Genomic DNA, 23,863 nt, shown 5'->3' with positions numbered 1-23,863 from the left:
CGGTATTTGCTTTATGTGTTATAGAAAATTCATTTTTTTGTAGACGTCCCTGTGCAGCTGTAGGAATGAAAGCTGATGGTTCTTTGTTATGCTTGTCGTGTTTGTCATTTTTATCATTTTTTCCGTTTTTCTTCATTCACTGATAATTTTTTCGCGTATTTCTGTAGGACTTTTACTTCGTAATTTGTGATGGTTCATTTTGCTCACTGCGCTTACGAAGTTCACTTGGTTTATCTTTTTGGTTATCGTGATGTTCTTCGTCATGTTTAACTTTTTCTTGATTTGTGGACACAGACGGCATCTTCGCCTGTACTATTTGTCTGGGTGTCATCTGTTCAGATGCCATTTGTCCAGGTAACATCTCACCAGGTATCTTCTCACCAGGTATCTTCTCACCAGGTATCTTCTCACCAGGTATCTTCTCACCAGGTATCTTCACATCAGGTGTTTTTTCATCAGGTATCTTCTCACCAGGTATCTTCTCACCAGGTATCTTCTCACCAGGTATCTTCACATCAGGTGTTTTTTCATCAGGTATCTTCTCACCAGGTATCTTCTCACCAGGTGTTTTTTCATCAGGTATCTTCTCACCAGGTATCTTCTCACCAGGTATCTTCACATCAGGTGTTTTTTCATCAGGTATCTTCTCACCAGGTATCTTCTCACCAGGTATCTTCACATCAGGTGTTTTTTCATCAGGTGTTTTTTCATCAGGTATTTTCTCCTCCTCCTCCATTTCTTGTTCCTCTTGCGCTAATCTCTTATAATATTGAATATGTTTTGCCTTCCTCTTGCGTAAATATCCAATCTCATCAGATGGTGTGAACTGATTTGTAGACGAAAATGTAATGCACATGTAAAACGTTTGAATGTTTTAATGGAAGAGTAGATCATGCGAAAAAAAGGACAAATTCAATTGCATAATGAGAATTTTTGTTTTAAATGGAGCATCCACATACCACCAACCAAAAGGCAAATAAGGATCCCACTATTAACACAACAAATATAATTACAATTCCACTGACGAATTTTAATTGGGAACAATCAGTGTCCTCGGGGTTAGAAAAAGGGGAATTTTTGATTTGACAAAAACATTTATGTAAACGTTTTAGTAACTCAAAAGTTCCTCTTGCGGCGTTTAGCCCAACATCAGCTATATTCCTTCTCATTTTGCATCTTTCACTGCTTTGAGATGCTTCTGCACCTTGCGAATTTACCGTCCCCGCACAGGCGTTCATTGCAGGTGCAGATTGGGACACAAAAACGTAACATATTCGTGCTGAGGTTAACAATTTCGTTACAATATTATTATATCGAATTTTTAATGGTAATTTAATTAAGCCAGGTGGTAAGTTCGGTGTGAGAACCTCATGATTGCAAGGTGTTACACATTTCGCAATGTCTATATGCATGCCATCGTTACATATATTATTTTGATCATATAATATGGCGGCTTGGAAGCGAATTTATTGCACTTTTGGACTTGTTCTTTTAACTTCCTGTTACAAGCCTTCATATTACCATTTTAACGGAATTATAGAAAGTGATAAAACAATAGAAAATTTCTATTTGTAGCGATTTGTGTACATTTCCTTCAAGGATAAACAAACTACTCGAACAATTAGGTATTCTTCCTCTGTTATGATATGTAAGGGGGTGTTCTTATCTGATTATTGCTGTCTCTGCATCTTCATCATCAGAATTAGTCCCATGATGTAGTCCATTATAGTAGTGGAAATGGAAATGACTGTGTTGGTCAATATTAAGGTAATTCGCTGTGAACTAATTTTACATCGTGCAATGATCCCATTTCATTCTTCAGAAACATAGGTTACCAAAAATGGGTTTAACGAATAAGTAATTTTTCTCTCGCCTTCCTTGTGTTTACAAGAGCAGTTATATGTTCTAAAGGGTATTACTTTTTAAGATATTTTTATGTTGCTATTTGTTCTGTATAATATTACAAGGTTTTTGAATGTAATCAAATGACTAATTGTCAGAAATAAATACGTAGAATCATATTTCGTATATATTTGAATATTATTCCTTTTATTTGTAATATTATAGCAAACTCCTAGACATAATACTTAATTATTGTAAAGTGTTACTAGAAGAAAAAAATTAATAATTGTTCGAAGACACTTTTCTAACAGATAGGTTTATTATACTAAACTAGTCATTTGTTCAATATGACGAAATTATATTTTTATTGATTATCTTAAGGTGAATCCTTGAAATATCTAAAAGTGATCACGCAACTTGACGTCAAATATTTAAATCAGATATTCCTCCAAAAGAAACATATATATCCTGTAATGGATATTAAACTGATGTAAATGTATATATAGGGAATATTTTAACATCTTATAATTTTTTTTATAGTAGATATGAGTTACTTGATTAATTAATATTATAAATATCATTTCTTTAACCAAAAAATATATATATATGCTTCAATTAATTATATATATTCTGGGTTTAGAATGAAATAGTTAAATTAACAACTGTTTAAAAATATAGTTAATATATTATCTTGTTCTTTTGTATACATATATAATATATAAGCCATGTAATAATTCATATATTAATATAGTTTCTGCACTAAATTATTTTTTATTTATATGTGATTTTACTATATTATCTAACAATCTATATATCACATTGTAGTATTAATTTGTAAGTTTTGTCACCATCTTAAGGTGCAGAACGTAGTCAATTGGGCACTGATTTTTGCTTTATTTTTCTATTTTATGTGCTACAAAATTACTACAATTGTCCTTCCGTTTCTCTATTTTTGTGATATTACTTTTTATTATTATTATTTCGTAGAAAGATAATTCATGTATAATGTAATATGTTCCTCTGTTTGCAACAGGCGTTTTCATTAAAATTCCATAAATTTAGGTTTTCAACTATGCTTTCATCATTTACAACTTTTATTTTTCAATTCGTTCAGTAGTTCAGGGAATAAGTTCATTATTTCAGAATTAATTAAAATTTAATTCTGTCATTAATTCTTCCATATGATTATTAGAAACGACACTGTTCTCATTAAAAGATACCCCAAATGATTTACGATTATGTATTTCTTAGTTCAATTTAAGGTTAAATTATATTAATCGTATAATTACATTTTAGTATTCTTGAAAATATTTATCAGTTCTTATATTTTTTTTATATAACATCATATTGTTCTTAATTTGGGATATTAATAAAAGAAGTAGAGTTTTTCAATGTCGTAACGATTTTTCTTATTGTAGCAATGAATAGTAGCTTAAAGATATGTTCCATTATTCATTGAATTATCCCATTCTTTTTTAGAAGATTTTTTTCTTTCCCCTTACCTTGGGGTCCTTGTATCAGTGCTTGTAATGAATTTTGCTGACTCAATAGAAGATGTTTACCCATTTGTGGATTATTCATTTTTTTTTCGAAGATTCCATCTTCTTGTCATTCTTGTTGCATTCGTTTTTCTTCGGCGACTCCTGGTTCCGGGAATTACAAGAACTTTTAGAACGAAAAATCCATAAAAGAGAAAATGAAAATGGGACACAAACACGATGTTGTTCTATTGCAATTCTAATTTGTTCACCGAAATACATTATAAATTATATTATGTTCAATTTATTTAGGAGTTTTTTTTCGGTATTCTACGAAAAATTCCAAATACTATGCTAATTATTGTGGAGAAAAGGAAGAATCCAAGTATACCCATTAGCTCATTGCTCCCGCAAATAGTCTCAATGTTCAAATAAGTTCTACATACTCCTGCTATATGATCAGTAATAGTTGTCTCTGGACCTGTTGCTAACATTTGGGAGGAGCATTGTTATGTACTCGGTGTTTGAGTATCATCACCTGTATTGCTGTTTGTGCTTCTTGCACAATTGTGACAAAAGATTGTGAAACAAAAAAAATAAATGTATCTATTTATCTAGTAAATTTTATTGCAAAATTATTTAAGAAAATTCAAATATAAATTATGCGAATAAAAGGGAAAGATTTCTTGTACATCTTTATCGCTTTTTTTTTAATTCCTTTTCATCCCCTCTATATATGCCATTATTATATATTCTTAATAATTTTCCTCGTGCCTTAATGCTTCGTGAGAGATACGTCTTTACATTTTTTAGGCAACTCCTTGAATTCTTCTATCTTATTCTTCGAATGCTCTTGTTTATTACCATTACGAATAGTAAAATTGTATTAGAAAACTCTAATTTATTAAAACTTAAATATTCATGTTGGTATTCATTGGATGTACATAAATTATTTTTATAATTAAATATTGTTGTGTTAGTAGTATAGTCTTCGGAATTACAGTAAAATATAATCTGATGTAATTTCGAGTAGCATACTTTAAACTTCATATCACATTATATCGTCCATTATATTAATGAAAACAGACGTCGTAATATAAATTTTCAATAATGTATTCCTTAATGTTAAGGTTGTGAATTAATAACTTCCTTTATGATATAGATACCGATTTTTAATTAAATGGAGCTTAAATAATTCATCATCTTTCGTTTTTTGCAAAGTATACAAAGTGTGGCATATTTTCATTACTAATTTGTTTTTTGAAAAATGAATTAAGAGAAAAATTATAAATAACTGATGTATACATAAAAAATTGAATAAGAAATTTTATTATGGTGTCATGATACTACTGACTAATTCTGTGACAATAGTTTTTTTATGTGGGGTATTTAAGAAATGAAATAAAATTAAAGTGTAATAAAAGTAATCATATCTAACAAATAAAATATCACGGATTGAATAACACATATACTTTAGAGATAACTACGCAGTTTTAAACTAATTTGAAAATTATTTCATTTCCGTTACGACATATAATTAGAGCTAACCAATTCTTAAAAATCTATACAATGATTTTCATTAATAAATGGATAAAATTATCTGATATTTTGAAACAATAATGTAAGATTTTAAATTGTAATAAAGTAATTCTTAGTTTCTTATAAAATATGAGTGTGTTAATAAAAATGATTATCGAAAGCAAAAGATATAATATTAAGATATATACACAAGTAACAGAGATATATTAGTATAACACAATAATAATTTTTGATTTATTTATTGAATTTTATGAACAGGACTTGTTTTCTAAGGAATTTTCTTCTATCTATATATATAATCGTAAATATCTCATTTGGTGCAAAATTGTGTATATTATTTACATTATATTACTTTCCGTAAAAAACATATTTAAGGTTTATTAAGGAAGTTAATAATGTTTTCAGCATTGAAAAATTCTTACCCTGAGCCATATTCAAGGTTATATATATATATTATTAATACAGGAAATATATGGTTGAAATGTTTTGGGAGCATGAATGTGCAACATCGCAACCTTATTGATTATAAGGAAGCATAAAGTAATAAAATAATTATAGTTCTTCTGTTCGAAAACATACCTTTGTCTGATTTATATAATTTTCATTTCATTTCTGTAATAATTTTTTTTTCTAGCTTAGTGCTTTATTGAGCATTGTAGATTAATTCTTTGTTATGGACTCTATCGTTATTTTTCGATTACTAAGAATGATTCTGTATCATATGCTGTGTCAAATTTACACATAGAACACGATACCTTATCCATTACATGAATGTTATTTAAATTTTTTTTTCGGATTTTTCTGCACTGTTTTAAAATATAATTCTTATAATAGAATAATACATTCATGAATTATGAATGAATAAATGTGTAATAATAATGTTGCATTCAAAATGGTTGATCGTGTAATATTATAATCCATAGATATATGACGCTTATGGATTATTACAATTTTTATTATTTGTACTGAACAGGAGAATTATTGCATTCAGAGGATTCGCAACGTCTTAGCTTCTAACAGTTTACAAATATTAATATAAATTAATGAAAGGGAAATATTGTGCACTTGTTATGAACGGCGAGGAATGCATTTAATACAGAATGTTAACATTTATATAGTTCTATTTTTACATAGAAATAAATAAGTAAAAAGATAATTATCTTAGAGTGCGTTACGAAAAATGTAGTGTATGGTATATTTAATTGTGGTAATTTAAAAAAGAGTGACATCACGATTTCATGTGCAGGGAATTATATCTAACATTTACTTTAGTTCAACACAAGAGACATACACTTTATTTAAAATTTTATTGTTCATTTGTTTTTTAGCAATCAATAAAATATGGCAATTACAGAACAAATTTTCTGAAAAATAGCTCAATGATTAAAATATGTATAAGAATTACAAAATAGCTATGTACAACAACACCCTTTCAACTATATAGATATATACATATATATGTGTGAGCTCAGGAGGATATTTCTTTTGAATATAAATATTCCTAACACATTTATGAGTTCCTAATTTTTCCTCATATTAGTAACGCACAAATGCTTTAATAAAATATTATATAAGTTAATAATTGCAAATATAGTTTTCCTAATAGTAGTAATAATGGATAAGCTTGGTATCAAACATTATAACACACTTCTCTTGAATGCTGTTGATCCTAATAAAATGGAGATGAACGTAATTCTATAAAGTAAAAATTCTAATATAATGGCGTAACATTTCTTGATTGAGTGATATGTTGTTGGATGCAATGGCCATTAAGTAATCCGCACAACGCTTTGTATTTCTCTGCATATTTTTTTATTTACTAATGACAGTTATACCAGATGTATTTACAGTACACACATATGTGAAAACTACGAATGAAAGGGAAAATTAATAACATATGAAATAGAGCAAAATTGAATAATTTGACAAATGGATGGGGTATTTCATGACAAGTTAATTATCTCTTTATGTGTTTGCTTAGATGAAATCCTTAAAGCATCAAGAGGTAACTGTAAAACTTTGTGTAAAATATTAGTTGCTCCTACAAACTGATATATCTATTTTCAGGGATCATTCATTTATTCTATATATTTTCTTAAAGACATAACCTTAAATAACTTATTCTGACGTTTATCCATAATGTATTATAACAGGCCATCTTGGAAATACCCATCTGTTCCATTGAATAAGGTGTCTCAATGTATATAATCTTTCATTACTGCAGATTCATTTTTGATGGCAATCACTTGCATTTTATTTATTATTGCACGTGCATTACGTAGTTGTTTTATAGGCGTTCTCAGTTTATAGAGGTCCTATATATATAATGTTATAATCTTATTTACTTTTATCTATAACATCCACACGTACCGGGCACTTAAATTATTTGTTAATTCCTTTTTTATATTATTATGGATTATACCTACATAGAAAATTCTATATCCTATTTACTCACTATTTATATTGCAATTTTATGGTATTAAATTAATTTTGCATATGTATTTTAATATTCCGAATGGGTTTAAGATATACATGTCATAAAATTCTAAGTCATGTTCCATGTTGTAAACAATTTCTTCGAATTTCTGTCAGTTCTTAATGTAATATTTTTTTTAATATTAAGAATTCTGTAAATGCATTGTTCTAGTAATGTGTTTCCTTAAATGATATATCAAAATAAATTGTTAATTAATATAATTTATTAAAGGTTTTATACTTAGGTGAGTGCATTTATCAATGAAACAGCCATTAGGCATTATGTGTCAGTTCCCGTGAAGTTAATTAAAAGGTAATAACAAATTTGTGTATTATATGTTGCTATCATTAATTTATATCTCTACATAGGAAAGAAAATAATATTTTATCCTCAATGCTGTAATATTATGGATAGCGTTGTGAGAATGTTATCATTTATAACTTTGTTTCACTTGTTTCAATTAGTATCACAATATACTCTTTAATACTTTTGCTTCTGTCTTACTCATGTTTATAATATAATATTCAAATAAAACTTGAGAGCGAAATATATATTTTAATAGTTAATGTACAATATAAAGTATTTCAGCTTATGATTATTTTTTACTTTTCTTATAAGTTATTTCTACATTGGATGGTGACCTAAATGATATGTATGATCCTTCAATTGTGTATGCTCATATTTGGTTGCGATATTTGTTTGTTTCTTCCTTTTTTCCATATTCGTTTTAATTCCATTTATTTCATGCTGTTCCTATTGTAGAACTTGCATTTGTGGTTGTTCATATTATGGAATTTCGATTTAAGATTGTTAATATTCTGGAATTTCCATTTCAGATTGTTCATATTGTGATATTTCCATTTCAGATTGTTCATATTGTGGAATTTCCATTTCAGATTGTTCATATTGTGATAATTCCATTTCAAATTGTTCATATTGTGATAATTCCATTTCAAATTGTTCATATTGTGGAATTTCCATTTGAGATTGTTCATATCGTGGAAGTTCTATTTGAGATTGTTCATATCGTGGAATTTCCATTTGTGGATATATCATGGGAGGGTCGTGAATCTGCGACTGTTGAACTAAAGTTGGATATGTTTGATCAAGCTCCATGGTATAGTCACTGATTAGCTGTTGAGAAATTTGTCCCCTACGTCTTCGCCTATTCTTCTTTTTCCTTTGTGAACTGTTCTTTGTACCATGTTTTTGTTGACTTTCTTCTTCGTCGTATTCATCATATTCTTCACCCTCTTCATATTTTTTTCTCATTTTCCTTCTTTTTCTTCGCGACCTTTTTTTTACACCCCTATATTCCTTTACAAACTTAATAATCTAAAGCAAAGGGAATAGATAAACGTGTGTTTAACACTTTTATGTTATAAAAATTTCTTAATGATATAGATGAAATCTTTACATATATTATGAATTCTTTCGAATAGTTTGCCCCCTTACTCTTAAAATAATAGGATAACAGATATTATAAAAAAATGTAACCAAAAAAATGAAGAGTGGCCATGTTATTTCTTTATTCCAGCATAGCATATGTCCTTCATCATAATCAAAAGCAGGACACAGTATTTTTTCTTGAAAGAACGTTATGATCGCATCGAAAAGCAATATTATAGGACGTAATAGAAACTTTAGTACAGGGTTCCCGATATTTTCAACCCCTTTTATGGGTTCCTTTTTAGGTCTCAAAAGGGAGACTGGTTGCTCTGTCTCTTCATCAACCATTTTTAGTGTTAAGGCTATACCACTATAGATTTAATGAATTTTTTCATAGCATGATTATAAGTGAAATAAAGATAAATTAAAAATGTCGGATAACAACCCATCTGAAAGACACCGATGATTACATTTTTTTTTTATTCATCAATGGTCAATGTAAATTTTCCATATTTCTTGAACTACAGTGTTCTCCTATTACTATGCACTTGGTACTTTTTAAAGTTTTGACATTTTACAAACATGTGATTAAATTATGTACTAGTATTCTTTAAAGTGTCGTTTGGTGTAAAATTTCAACTTGTAACAAAATTGTACGGAGTATCAGTCTTTTTGCATTTGTGTATTTTAGAGAAAAATACTTCATAGTGGGTGTATAAACAGCTTAAGTGGTCATATATTTTTTCTTGTTAGCTAAAGCATGAAAGAAGATTGTTCATACATGTGTATGACTTTGTTTCTTCATTTCAATGCTTCTCTTTGTACAATTACTGGTATTGCTGCAAGCAGTAGTCATCACGCTTATGCCAATGAGAGCAACCTTCGTGTAAGTCATATGTGAATGATAGCTATTGTCATGTTATGTCGGAAGAATAGTTCTGAAGTGATATTTCTGTAATGAATAATTTTTCAAGTTTATGATATCTGATGAAAATATTTATATGATCGATGTGAAAAGAATTTTCAACGAAGGAACTTCACTTATACATGTTTATTAGTTTAAATAATGTAATGTAGCCACGTAGTTCAACGTGAATACCCAGGAAGAAGATTATAATGTCCTTCTTCAGAATTATTATATCCTAATAAAACCGACATAGGGCTCCATGTAAATGCGTCAATTAAGAGGCAGTGCTACGTACCCTTCGTTGAACTCATGAAGATTCTCCATTCCACTTTGGATGTAAAGGAATAATATAAATAGCTGAAATTGTGAGTAATGAAGGGCTTGCATTTCTATAACAAATTACGAAGTGTATAGGTAAAATGCATAGATTATTATGAAGCTTTAAATTACTATGAATGTTGTTAAATTTATTTCTAATTATATAATACATTGAGGTTTCGTCCCTTTTGAGCTCTGTGTACAACTTTTCTTTTGTGGTGAAAAACTGGAAAGGGTTAAATATGCTTAATCAGTGCAAAAAGCTGGTAGGGGTATATCTGAATAGTGACCTATAAATATCTAGATTTCTGTTGTTTGAAGAATATATATGTTTCATCAGAAGCAGAAGTGATATTAAATTCAGTTTACGTAATAAAGAAGTATATAAGTAAAACACGGCTCTTAATTTTTTTCTATTCCGAAGCCAATTCTATAAATGGAAAAAATTGCTATATATTATAACTACATGAATTGTGGAGCTCTAATTTTTGGATAATAGTTAATTCCTTAATTTTCTAATGTGATTATTTTTTATATCATATGCCTTACCTCTATATTTATTTTTTCATGATATATTTCTTTTGTAATGTTTCGTTTCAGTGGCAATCAATGGATGGGTAGGCTACATATTAAATTTATGTTATGCACTGAAATGCGGGATACTCACCTGAAACATTAGCAGTATAACCGAATGATAGGGGGGAATTTTTTGTAAATAAGAAGATAATATAAAATCAGAAATTATTTGCATATACTGCATAATTGAATTTATATGATTTAAACTATTTTTTATGAATTTTCACCCCTCCCCTGTGTTTATACGTTACTTTTTTTTTTTCCCTTTAACAATTTTTCTAACTGCATATATTTTAATTAATATTATAATTTAAACAATTCTCAATTAATTCTTGTGCTTACATATGTATATACAATAAATATATAACTACGTCAATGTTATTACTAAAGGTGCGAATAAATCCTTTTAGGGGGGAAACGTTTTAAAAATATATGAATATACACATGCAACGAAAACTCTTGTAAATGTTTGCGATATTACAGTGTGAAGAACATTTAATGTTATTGGATATCAGGTAATTATTCATAAAATGCGAGTTTTACTAATGAAGAGCAATGTGATAAAAGATATATGAATTAGTTTATTGGATTGTTAGTTTTATAATTTTTTGTATAATTAGACATTCCTGTATTAAGTGTTACTTTACATTAAGTGAGAGTCTACCGTCAGTTTCCCCATAATTGAAGTATTCCTGTGTGGAATAACAGTAATAAAAAATGCGAGTGAAGTGATTTAGCAAATTCTTTAAATTATATTCAACAAGTACATTATCATCTGAGGCACTGAAGTTTCTCTTTTTTGTTAATAACGTACTATTATACAGCAATTGGAAGGTAACGTATACTAATTTTTTTTTTACAAAATGTATGTCTATCCATGTATTTGTGTATTTTTTATTATAGGTATTATTTTTAATTCTTATGTGTGTGCTACATGAAGAAGTATTTAATAATAATAATAATAACCGTGAGGTTATAAATTTTAATTTTACTCTATATCGTTTTATTTTAGTATTGTAGATTTAAATAAGAGTTCTAATGGGTAACTGGTTAGTTCCATATCATATTGTATTTGCACATTATGTTCGAATATGTATCTATACTTTTGTTTAATGCAGTTTTAAATGTGAACATTTTTAATTGGCATAAATTGAGAATAGGCCATTTGAGGATCATTAATGAGTTCATAGCAATGCTGGGTGTGACTGTGTTTTTATTTTTTTTTAGGTGCAAACAATATTTGATTCACGTAAAAAACGCATTATAATTTAACTTACATATGCTTATTAATAATCGAGGTTTTTTTAATAGTTTTTAGTACTCATCAACTGTAAACTTCTTGTAATATATAGCAGCGTAATATCATAATGAACGATTATTAAAGTATTCCATAAGACATTATAGTTTCTAACTTGAGCGTCAAGAACAAAGTGTTTAGTGCTTGAAATATATTTACAGTATCATTCCTTAAAACTATTAAAAATTTATTTATATATTATATTTTTCCTATGATATCCATATTGTTTTGCTCAGGTAGCAGTATTACTGTATATTTATTATTAAGAACCAGTATTTGTGCCTATGATTTGTGTATTAAAACTTGTTCTTCTGTGTTTTTATTCTATTCATCATTCTGTTCGCTGTGTTCTGTGAAAAATTAGGTGACGCCTAATTAATTTAGATGTGTGCTCTTGCATTTTTGTGTGAAACCATGCTATGGGGAAAACATTATTATACTAGTAACTTCAGGGAATCACAACTTCACTGAGGATACCCAGTTTCCTATTGGTAGCTGTTTCTTCTGCGAATGTGCAGAAATATAGAATTAGTATATTATATAGCCTAATAAGATTAGAACTAATATACTTAATAGAACATGGTTAAGTGACAGTATAAACAGAAAAGGGAAGAACTGGTAATAGAATGCCATAAGTAAGTGCGCATAATGAATAAGACACGAACTGCTCTAGTTTTTATAATGGCGGCCTACTTATTTCCTAGCGCGCTTAATATGTAGACAATCCATATTTTGTAATAGTCTTTGTTTCCTTTTTTCCCTTGTTTGTGAAATTTTATGTACTTCTTAAAATTTTGTGTTAGTTTTACATTGGGGATTAGACTAAGTTATAACTTTATGTATAAAAATGCTTCATTGTCAGTTGGGAATGCGTGGAAGTGCGTATTTCATGCTATTAGTAAACACGAGCACATGAAATGGTCTTTGACGCAGTACTTTTCCGAAGGGGAAATGTGAAATTGTTATCTATTAATGTATAAAGCAGTAGACTGATAAGCATTGAATTAGATATTATTTATTTAATTGAATATGAACCAATTTTTCTTATTAATGTTTTCACGCAATAGTAGTTTTAAGGGAATGACGCTAAAATAGTATTAGATAACTATTAAAAAAGGGGGGTCACTAACATTCCGAAATTGTTGATTAGCACTTAAAAGGAGATATTGTAACAGGGAAGTAATTTATTTATACAATTTTGGAGTAAATGCTAATAATTAGAAATGTGTACATGTAATATATATATGTTTGTGTGTTTTATTTGCATGTTAGAGTTAAATTCCTAATTCCATTAGCTTTACGATGGTACGTTATATGTAATTACCCCCTTTAACGATAACTTATATATTACTGCATATAGGAGAAACTGTGTGCTATATTATAATGTGTTTCTGCCACATGATAACACCCATTCAATATAACTGGGTTGTTATAGCGGAATATCCAATTTTCTTATATCATTAAAGCATACACACAAAGAAAATAGAATCATTAAAAATAGTTGGTGTCAATCGGGATGAGTGCGTAAATATTTTAATGTACGCGGAGATTATTATATTAGGTCAAAGAGAAAAATGAAAGTGTAAGAGATAAAGGGAATATAATTTGTCTCTTATGCGTAGTATTATAGAATGTGTTGTAATCCTTACTACAGTAATGACGGATGTAATGTTTGACTAAAGGAAAAGAATCCCGGGAATGCTCTAGTATAACAGAATAAAACTTCATAAAGATCATTATAATATGGTAACCCGGATAATTTTGTGTAATCATTAAATAATTACTGTTTTCATATGTTAAAAATTTGCTGATATTAGCATAATTCGGTGAGAGGTATACATATTTAGAACGTGAGAATTAGAACACAATATATGTTAATGTTTCATATTTACTTTTCCTAAGAGGTTCCTATGTAATCCAGAATGGGGTGTATAAAATATTCATCCTATTAATATAGCGGGAAAAAATTTCCCTTTAGGGGAATCCTTGGAGGAGTATAAATTTTGTAACCTCAGTAATAGCTCAAATAGAATAACACGAGTTAAATCATTTGTTGTCTTCTTATTTATTATGAATAAAATATATATGGCATAGACAAATGAATTTTAGGAAAAAAGAAAGACATAGATAAAAATATAAAGGAATTTTAGATGAGCTATATATGTCTTTATAATGACATGCTTAAATGCATATACAAATATATATATGGTTAATAAGTAAAAATTGTTCAGATATTTGTATGCTGCAGAAGTTGACTTCGAATGCAGAATGCATGAATTTTCAATAGTACTTTATTAGAGTAATAATTACAAATAATAGTTGTCTCTATGTTTCAGCGGATACTTCATTTGGTAGGTTTCATTGCATTCCCCCATGCTATGCCTTATTGTGCAAAATTAACTATATTTATATTACTTTATTTTTTATCTTGTGCTGTAAAGTTACCGAATGTACTGATATGGACGTTGAGAGTGTAACAAATGAGTTGTCGTTAGCATAATATTCATTCTTATGTGTATTATTTCCTCTATTGATAACCATGTGACGCCTGTTCATACGGATTACATAGTTACTGAACGCTTACTAAAAGTGAATATTAAAATTTCAGAACATGTAGGTTTTTAAGAAATGTGATATTGTGATGAGAGCCATTGTTCAGTTATTACGGAATAATCTTTCTATTATGAAAGCTTGAATTATCTGTTCAAAATATTTTGAAGTATGTATTCAAATAATGCCAAATATGTTCACGGTACAGACCAACTCAGATGAGTACTCATAGGAATACATTTTCGAATGAAGCAAATACAAATACGATAAATATTAAGGAACTTCAATTTGTTTCATCTAATTGGTATATACTCTTTCGTGTCTAGTACCATTTTTAACTTTTCTTGAAGGGGAGCGTTAACTGAGTACTTCAAATAATTTTTAAACATTGTTTTCTTAGGACCAGAGGTGTTATAAGTTTTTCTTGTACTGTATATATAATGCAAAAACATCTGTGCGTCTCACTTTTTGGATAATTTATCCTTATTGTATATTGTGGGCACTGAGAAAAAACAATGCAGCTGACATGGTAAAATCGTTCTCTGCACTTTACGGTGCCACTTATGAAGTTATTTTTTTTTTTTTTTGAATATTGAGTAGGGCCTCTTGATATGTTCATAAAAATATTTCATATAAAAGAGTCTTCTAGTACTTATTGAAAATATTTTCTGTAGTACTTATTACCCTAATGTTTGCCGTTTATTCTTTGCAGTTACCACATTCTATTGCTTAATGAGCTGTTGAATAAAATATTGTTCCCGCTAAATATCCTAATAGTATATTTCATAGTTGTGTTCGCTGTCGAATTCTTTTTAAATATGTGTAATTCCTTTTTTCTTTCGAGCTACCTTATATATTGCAGAGGGTCATTGTCCTTATATTTTTAATTTGGTGAAATAGATATAAGCATGTTTTCTAAATCTTATTTTTTATTAAAAATTACCATAAGAATTAGTCGTGTTCCAATTTTTTCTTTTTTTTGAAAGGAAAATATATCTTATCGTTGTTTATAAGTCTTTTCGTAGTATTTGTTCTTCCATTACATGTAGGTTCGAAAGTACTAATTTATTTATTACGTCATAACTGTGTATAGTTAAAAATGAAAAGGAAATCTATATTCACCATCATTTCTTGAATTGTATTGTATATATATGTGAAATCTTATAGGAATTATCTATCATTTCTATGGGTGCGCACTTTTCCTTTTTTTTTCTGTAGTACTTATTATTCACATTCAGCTGTTTAGTACTATGGCTTGCTACAGTACGAATTGAAGAGTGCCTGTTATACATAATTCTGTAAGTATTTATGTTCGAATATCTACGTGTGCACATGTCTATAAGGCTTATTTTGGATATAAGTTATTGGAGTACATCCTTTTACAAAATTTCCAGGTGAATTCTACTATATTTGAAACATTAATTGCTTCTCGTCGTTATTGTATGTTTATTATAGGACTTAAGCTACAGCATATCTTTTTTTTTCATTAATGATACTATTTCATTAGGACGAATGCTAGAATCTACTGTACATACTCCTTTACTTTGACTATATTTTAACTATGTTATCCAAAATTCCCTCTAATTTCTGTTCTTTCTGTTATTTTTCAATTATTTACTTGTGAATATAATTTACACCGGCTGTCACCACCCCTGTTGTTAATATGCATAATATAAGATTCAAAGTGTGCTATTCTTTATTGTATTCTTGCATGATACCTTAAATTAAATATATCATCATTCGAATGATTTCGTTTATTTTCGGAAGAGAATTTCCTTCTTTCTTTTTTTTTTCTTTTATATATTTCGTTTTCACGTAGTTGTGGATGCAGCATTTTCGATGGAAGCATTTGTTCCTGTTGAATCTGAGGATGCACTATTTGTGGTTGTAGCATTTCTGGTTGTGGAGCCTCTGGTTCCTGTTTATAGGGGTGCACTGTTTGTGGTTGCTGCATTTGTCGTTGCTCCCAATGTCGATATACTATCTGCGGTTTTAGCATTATCTTTTCATGCATTAATTGTTCACGAATCCGAGGTTTATGGCTCCGGTGATTAGCCTGTAGCCATTGATGCACCCGTTCCTGTAACGTATCTGCTCCATGTGCACAGTTTTCTTTGTCTTCATCGTCTTCATAGTCTTCATCGTTTTCATCTTCTTCATCGTTTTCATCTTCTTCATCGTATTCATCGTCTTCGTTGTAACCTTCTTCTGATTCTTCTTCGGCAGTTTCTTCGGCAGTTTCTTCGTATTCCTCCTCTTCTGGTGTTCTGTTTTTTTTTTTTTTTTTAAGGGTTCCTTTACTTTTACATGACTTCTTTACAGCCTTCGTAACCTGAAGAAGAATTGAGTTACAGAAGATATGTATATTACATTTCTTGTGTGAATTATTCTTACACGTGTTCATGAAGTACTACTTATGTATGTTGTGAAAAAAATTTGATCAATATTATTTCTTACTCTGCGAATTATACTACGTAGGATTCTAAACAATGTCCAAAAAAAAAACACTACAACTGCAATGGCTATTTCTTCATTGTTACAAATAACGTGAGCCCTATCGTTTATAATAGCACAAATGGTATCATGTTGAACATATTTTACCATAAAATCCCATTTGCATAAAATAAATCTTAGTACTTCTCTCGCATTCGTGGGTGACGTCTCGGGACACGGTAGCAACTTTTGATCCTCAAAAAGATTAAATCTTGGTGGAGGTTCCGCTCCTGGAGCAGCTTCCATTATTAGAACGACATATATTCGGACCCTTCTTTATAAATATACCCATAACTTAATTTTAGCATGAATTAAAATATATAGCAAACAAGTAGCACAATACTACACCCCTAACATAAGAGTTATTGTTGAAATTTTCGAATTTTTCATTGTCTTCTATATTTTTTTCCATATCCTCTTAAATATAAACTGCCTTATATTGTCACGTCAGCGTTTTCCAAATGTATGTTTTATATTTCACACGCCAGTATTTAAATACTTCGCTACAGTTCCTTATAACTTCTTGCCCAATGTAATTTCAAATAGATACAGAATATAGAAAAGCGTAAGCTTTTGCCATTTGTGTATTCTATATATTGACACTTTGTAAGAACAGGTACATAACTTTCTTGAAGGGTTATATATTTCATTCGATAGTAAGCAGAAATGCAGAAGTTAATTCAGGTTCAGTAGTGCCTTTGTGTCCTGACAAGGTTGAATCTCGTAGTGGAGTACATAATATCAGTTGCAAGTTCAACTATCTCCTTTATTACTATTAAAGCAATTCTCTGTGTGTATATATCGATGACAGCTACTATTGCGATATGTGCGGAAGTGTTCTTCTAAAGTGATAATTTTAAGTGTGTAATTCTTCAAGTTTGGAATAATAGTTAGACTGATTTATATTGTTCTCAAATTCTGTATTTTCTGAAAGGGCATTCTGGCGTATGCAATGTTAAATATGTGTATTCATATTACTACGAATATATAATATCTACGAATCATTAGGTAACTGCGTCAAATGAGGAATATTCTGCTAGACTCTTTTATTGGATGCAATATATTTTGATAAGTACAGAAGAGTTGGTGAAAATGAAAAAGAACTAGATAGAAAAATAATTACTATCATTAGCGCTGCAATACATAAGGGTTTTCCATTTTGAGCTGGGTATATAGGTACAACAAAAAATAATAGTAGTTGTAGGAAGTTAAAGGGTCACATTTGCGAAGTAAATTCCGTAGAGTGTATATATAATATTCCATAGAGTGTTATAAAGTTTTGAATTATTATAAAGGATTCTTCAATTTAGGATAAGTTATAGAATATGTCGAAGTTAAGCAGCTGTTATTCCTGTTTTATGTTGTGTAAAGAATGATATAGGGCTATATATATTTATGTTCGATCAGAAGTAGCATAAAATAATTGTTTAATGTATTATGTATATAATTCAGTGAGGCTGTAACATCTATAAGTAATGTATGTGTTCATTCAAAGGCAGAAATAATTTTGAACTAAATATATGTAATGAACGCGTATTTAAGCATTGTGAATTGTGAGTGGTTTCTTATTCTATAATAATTTTTTAGGGAGTAGTTATACTTCAGGTAACTTAATAAAATAGAGTATTTTATTCTATAGAGATAAATAATTTCTGTGCAATTTTGTATATGTTGGCTTTGAATATATGCGTAATTTTACATAACGTATTTTATGAAGTTCAATTTCATGAAAGTGATCATGGTACGATAGAGTTTTTATTATATTTTCTTTTAGCACGTATTCATAAAGAAAATTTTAATGTAGAAATATACAATCAAAAGGTTATTAATAGGAAAGGGAATATAAATAGCGATATATTTTATATAGTGAACTAGAAAAATGTAGTTTTAACTAATCCTATGATTTTTTTTAATTACTCGTTTGCACCTCTACTTGGATTTCTGCTTTTTCCTTCCGACGATTCTTATAGCTGCTATATTTTAGTTAACGTATCCCAAACTTTGTCGGTTATTAATATGCATATATATAATGGTGGGGTACTTGTGTGATTACTATAAGTATTATGAGGCTCGCGCATTAGTGTGCTCTGTATAAATATGAACAGTGACGTGGTATTAATAGCAACGTAATATTTCAATACCTTTGTATAAATGATATTTTATGAAATAATAAAGGAGATATTATGAATAAAATATGTCATTCCATCGAAAAATAAAAGGGTTTAATGATATATGAATGGAAGTTATTCCTTTTTTGGTAATTGGGAGGTTCTTTATTATAATTCCATATTGCTATATTAGGAAGTAATGCATAATTGCTTATGGGTTTGGCATTAATGAAAAGTTATTTTTTGAGTGCTATATGTGGAAGCACACTAGGGATCCGTATAAATGAGAACTATAATTTTTAAAACGTTTCGACATATAATGATGTTAAGAGAGCATTTTTCTTTTTTTTTTTTTCTTCATGGGACATTAATTAATTAGTAAATAGAGTGGCACATATATCAAAATTCTGCTATATGATATATATTGAGTTTTATGAATATTTTCTTATGAGTATTTTCAATAGATGTTTTTTTGTTTTATTATTTGCACCATCATTAATAGAATACTGATTTTTAGTTTACACACAGTTCTACGTATTGGAGTAAATTCTATTTATTAATTAGTTTATTTTTTGCCATCATTTGATGTATTTTTTATACATGTGTATAAATATTTAAATTTTTTTTTTTGCGTGATTAAACGCTTTGCCCATGTCGTTATATTTTACTTTTCTATTTGGTTTAAGCAAATTTATCAAAATGCTGTAAAAATGGATATAATGTACTAGTAAGAATATTCATTTTTTTTCTCCATGTGCTAATAATATTCACTTAAAGTGAACGGCTACGTGAAATTTGAATTATATGTGTAAGTGCTGAATATTCTTACAGAGTTTAAACTTTTTACTATTTGTTAATTTATGTTAGTCCACGTCGTATGAAGGCTATAGTAAGACATTAAGCACCTCTTTAAAATTGTTATAGTTCGTTATTATATCGAGCAAAGGTTGTATTCAGGGGGATGAAGGAATGTACAATTCCAAAGTAGCGTTTTATATTTGTTAAAAAGTGTACTCTACGTCATTTTTTCGTACATAAGGGTTACATGACTTTGTTTTTGTATGTGTGGATATTTTTATTTCTTCACTGGACTATTCAAGATTATGTTTATCAGTTTTCTATTTACGTAATTACAATATCGTTTATTTTATTCAGTGGGTTATTGCAAAAAATTGCTCTGAATGTGCGGATTGAACTTTATGATTTTAGTAAAAATAAGTCTCTACATTTTTTTGGATGGTTCTTTTCCGAATGTAGTGTTTTAATACAATACTTCTTTTCTAACATTAATATTTTATGAAATACTTAAAGGTTTGAAGTGAAAAAAATGATCCAATAAGTTCTCCTTTTTCACATTAAAGAAATAATAATTGTACATTATAAGGCATAAATAATTTTACATTAACGATTTATATAGAATAGTATATATGAACCGTGATAAAAGTGTACAGGAATAAACATACCACACATGTATAGGAAGTAAAAGAAAAATTATATTAGTTATTATCATAAAAGCATAAGCATCCTGAAGAGGCGTATAATGTAGCATGAAATTAATATTTCTCAGGAAAGGAATTATATCGGTCTTGTTCTGTGCACTGTCATATGCATAAGAAAGTTCTTTATAAATGTCTTCTCCAACGGAAGAGAATAAATGTAATCCTTAGGAGGAGTATACAAACATATATATAATACATACTATCAGCATGTGAGTTATGTAAAGGTAGATATGTTGTTGAGAAAAATTCAACTTTTTGTCAGATGTTTATTTAATTATTTGTTCAAGAGCAAAATGATGAAATAATAATACATCATTGGTCTCTAAGGTTAACCAAAAAGTGCTAACGAAACATAAAATAAAGTGTCTATTTATCCTACTATAATTAAGAAAGTGCATTAAAGTAAACCTTGCCTAGTTTCCTTATAAATCAGGAAGCTCCTAGAATTATATTCAGATTTGAAAAAAGTGGAAGTTCGCATTTCAAATGGAAAATGAAGAACTAAGCATCAGAGATTGTATGTGCCTCCCCCTGATGATAACAATTGAGAAGATATCATCCATAAATTCGTTCTTACTTCACCGAATTCTTCTCACATTGCTGAAGTTAACTCATCAGTGTTTCGCAATGGTAAGACTTCTCGCGACGTATCTTTTTAAAATGAAGAGCCATGTTAAATATTTCATTGAGTATGATAAAATTAGATCTAAGGAGGAAACGATGTGTAGCTTTTCCTATGAACTTTTGAGAGCACTGCAGAACTTAGAAGATAGCATAAAACACATTCACAAAAAATATTCCGCTGTTGATTATTCATTCTAAAGATGACATTTTGTGCTACTATGCCCGGTTCCCATGTCTCTACAACCAACTGAAGTTAACAATAAGGGAATGCACACACTGGACTATGTGGAGCATAGCCCCCTCTGGGGGGACGGGGAAGAGGATATCTTGAAGAAGATCATGGATCTGTCCTCCGAACTCGTCTGCGCTTCGGAGGGGAGCGACGTGTATAGGCTGGTTACTATAGGAAGTGTTTTTATCTGAGAAAAAAAATGCATATTTTCCCTCTCTGAGCAGATATGCATCCCTCTGTTACACATAGCAGAGGCGAGGGTATCCATAGTAACGCAAATGTGTGTGCATTCCCACGACTGACATTCTATGTGACGTGTCTGTTTCTTCTTTTTCTTAAGTTGAGCACTCTTCTTCATTTTATTGTGTGCTGTTCTGTTGTTTTTCCTCATTTTAAGCTTCTCCCTATATGGATTAGGAGGATAATCTTCCGATTGGCACATTTATTTCTTTAATCTCTTCGCTGGTGGGTATTCTCTTGACAATTTAACTTTCATGTTACTATAACGAATGTTAAAACCGGGGAAAGTCCATTTGAAAATGGGGGAGAAAAGGAGTAATAGCGTTTCAGTAATGCTTCTACTATTCGTCTCCCTTTTTTATGCTTTTCAGTTCACATTACGTGGATGAAGCAGAACACCTGAGAAGAATTAACAGTTACCTGTCGTGTCACCTTTAGACTATGTCCTGAGGATCCATATGAAATTAAGGTAAATTTTCTGTAAATATTCTTTATATTAGAAGAATAGCAATATTGGAAAATGTCCATCACCTGTGCAGAAGAAAGCGGAGGGCCAAGTTACGAATGTTCCCTATCAAATGGGAAGCCCCCACCGAAGGACATGTTTCTCTGTTGAAAAGAAATGAGTAATAAATTCGGAATAATGGATAAACTAAGGAAGCGACATTTAACAACGTTTTATCCTAAAGAGCACAAATAGAGCGAAGAAACTTTAGGATGCCAGATGAAGGAATGCAAGTCCGTATGATATGTTTCATTACCACTGAGTAATATTTTCATACGTCGCTGTGATGTCCTCTCGTTTATAATGCTTCGAAAATAAACAATGTAGATGACTTCTTCAGCTATGGAAACTAAGCGAGCTTTCATGCTTTAATTTCTCTTTTACTGATCTGTTATGGCCAAGAACAAGCCAATGCCTCTGAAAATAACTCCTAGTCTGCAAATGAGAAGTTCTTTATCTGTTTGTTTTTCACAAGTTATGTTCCAATATTCTGTCAGGATTTAAATTATGGCATGTTCAAGAGAATTTCTTCTTTGTCACCCTTTCGCACAGTGCTAGTCCTCGAGCGACCGCAATGCATCGTAAGCGCGGTAAAAGCCTTGTTTTGAACACGTGGAAGTAATTTAGGAGAGGGAGGCGTAAGACGTGTAAATATACATTATGACACATGTGACGGAGTCTTGTTGCAGGAATGGAGCATAAGGGGAAAGAGCCCCGAAAGGACGATTTATTTTGTTGTAAAGTTCCTTCTCTGTTTTTTCTTTTCAGTTACGAAAGAAATTCCTAAGAGTATAAAGAAGACATGCGCATGTTTTCAAAATTATGTACTATTATCGTTCTCCTATGAATATGCTGTTCGTGGTTCATTTCACAGATTTGTAGACGACTGCGTGAGTGAGTAATGCGTTTACGATATTTTGCTGTTTGCTTAGCACTGAATAAGTTCCAAAGGATCATTTAAAATTTAAATGAACTTTATAAGAATAACAAAGTATAATTTAGAGTTGTCTTGAGGGAGGCTACACTGTTGCGGAATGCAGCAATGAGGATGTCTTCTTGGTACACTAGAGAGGGATAATGCGATCTCCTTAAAGAGAAGCATAGGAGTTATCCCATGCATAAGTAACCCTAATTTGTAAATTGGCCGAATATGCATTACAGTTTCCGCATGTTTGAAAAAAATATCCTTCCTTCAATGCAGTCTGATTTATTCGCAACTGTACTATATTTAGGTTTGCTTTATTTTTCGGTTGAATTCCGGATTTCCATTTTCGGAAGTGTTACAGACAGGGTTAGTAATGCAACAATAGACTTATTAATTGTCATCAGCCTGCGTTAATATACTGACAGATGGCCATCATCTCACATTTCAAGAAAACCAAAGCCACACACTTTTCACAACTGCACAACGAACATATGATTATGCTGGGAGAATACAAATCCGAAATGGGGACATAAAAACACATTTGAGCAAAATGTATTACGTCTAAATTTTAGAAGGTAATAATGTCAGGCGAAGAGAAAAGATGTTACAGAAAGGGAGATGCATTCTTAAATGGGTTAAGTGCTGTATTGTTAGCAGGCATGTGAGTAGATGATTTTTAAGAGAAGCATTTCCATGTAAACTAGTGTCCTTATTTATTCGTAAGTAAATATGTGTTAACTTCATTTTGCGCATGTTTTCTATAAATAAGTTTATGAGCAGTGAATTTCATGTCTCCGCTTTGAAGAATTTGAGTTACATATTTGACCTTAAAAGTGTATTTCCTTTCCTATTGTATTTCTAAATT

General features: G+C 29.9%; 5 protein-coding genes across 5 annotated transcripts; 1 reads left to right on the top strand and 4 right to left on the bottom strand.

The window, feature by feature from the left end:
• Positions 1–172: 172 nt before the first annotated feature.
• C922_03998 (hypothetical protein) lies at positions 173–736 on the bottom strand (the record flags this gene model as incomplete). The annotated part of the gene is made up of 1 exon (XM_008819585.1): positions 173–736. One exon carries the CDS (start codon positions 734–736, stop codon positions 173–175), a length of 564 nt encoding a protein of 187 aa, XP_008817807.1.
• Positions 737–4,151: 3,415 nt separating this feature from the next.
• Positions 4,152–4,370, bottom strand: C922_03997 (hypothetical protein; the record flags this gene model as incomplete). The annotated part of the gene is made up of 1 exon (XM_008819584.1): positions 4,152–4,370. One exon carries the CDS (start codon positions 4,368–4,370, stop codon positions 4,152–4,154), a length of 219 nt encoding a protein of 72 aa, XP_008817806.1.
• Positions 4,371–8,072: 3,702 nt separating this feature from the next.
• Positions 8,073–8,330, bottom strand: C922_03996 (hypothetical protein; the record flags this gene model as incomplete). The annotated part of the gene is made up of 1 exon (XM_008819583.1): positions 8,073–8,330. One exon carries the CDS (start codon positions 8,328–8,330, stop codon positions 8,073–8,075), a length of 258 nt encoding a protein of 85 aa, XP_008817805.1.
• A 7,738-nt stretch (positions 8,331–16,068) lies between these two features.
• Positions 16,069–16,776, bottom strand: C922_03995 (hypothetical protein; the record flags this gene model as incomplete). Its single annotated transcript, XM_008819582.1, has 1 exon — positions 16,069–16,776. The coding sequence occupies one exon, from the start codon at positions 16,774–16,776 to the stop codon at positions 16,069–16,071; it is 708 nt and encodes a 235-aa protein (XP_008817804.1).
• A 4,182-nt stretch (positions 16,777–20,958) lies between these two features.
• C922_03994 (hypothetical protein) lies at positions 20,959–21,519 on the top strand (the record flags this gene model as incomplete). The annotated part of the gene is made up of 2 exons (XM_008819581.1): positions 20,959–21,196; positions 21,350–21,519. The coding sequence occupies 2 exons, from the start codon at positions 20,959–20,961 to the stop codon at positions 21,517–21,519; spliced, it is 408 nt and encodes a 135-aa protein (XP_008817803.1).
• Between the last annotated feature and the right edge of the window lie 2,344 nt (positions 21,520–23,863).

Source organism: Plasmodium inui, assembly GCF_000524495.1.
Source record: "Plasmodium inui San Antonio 1 unplaced genomic scaffold supercont1.19, whole genome shotgun sequence".
Lineage (NCBI taxonomy): Eukaryota > Apicomplexa > Aconoidasida > Haemosporida > Plasmodiidae > Plasmodium > Plasmodium inui.
The sequence above is the reverse complement of the archived record's forward strand: the minus strand, read 5'-3'. Positions and strand labels throughout refer to the sequence as shown.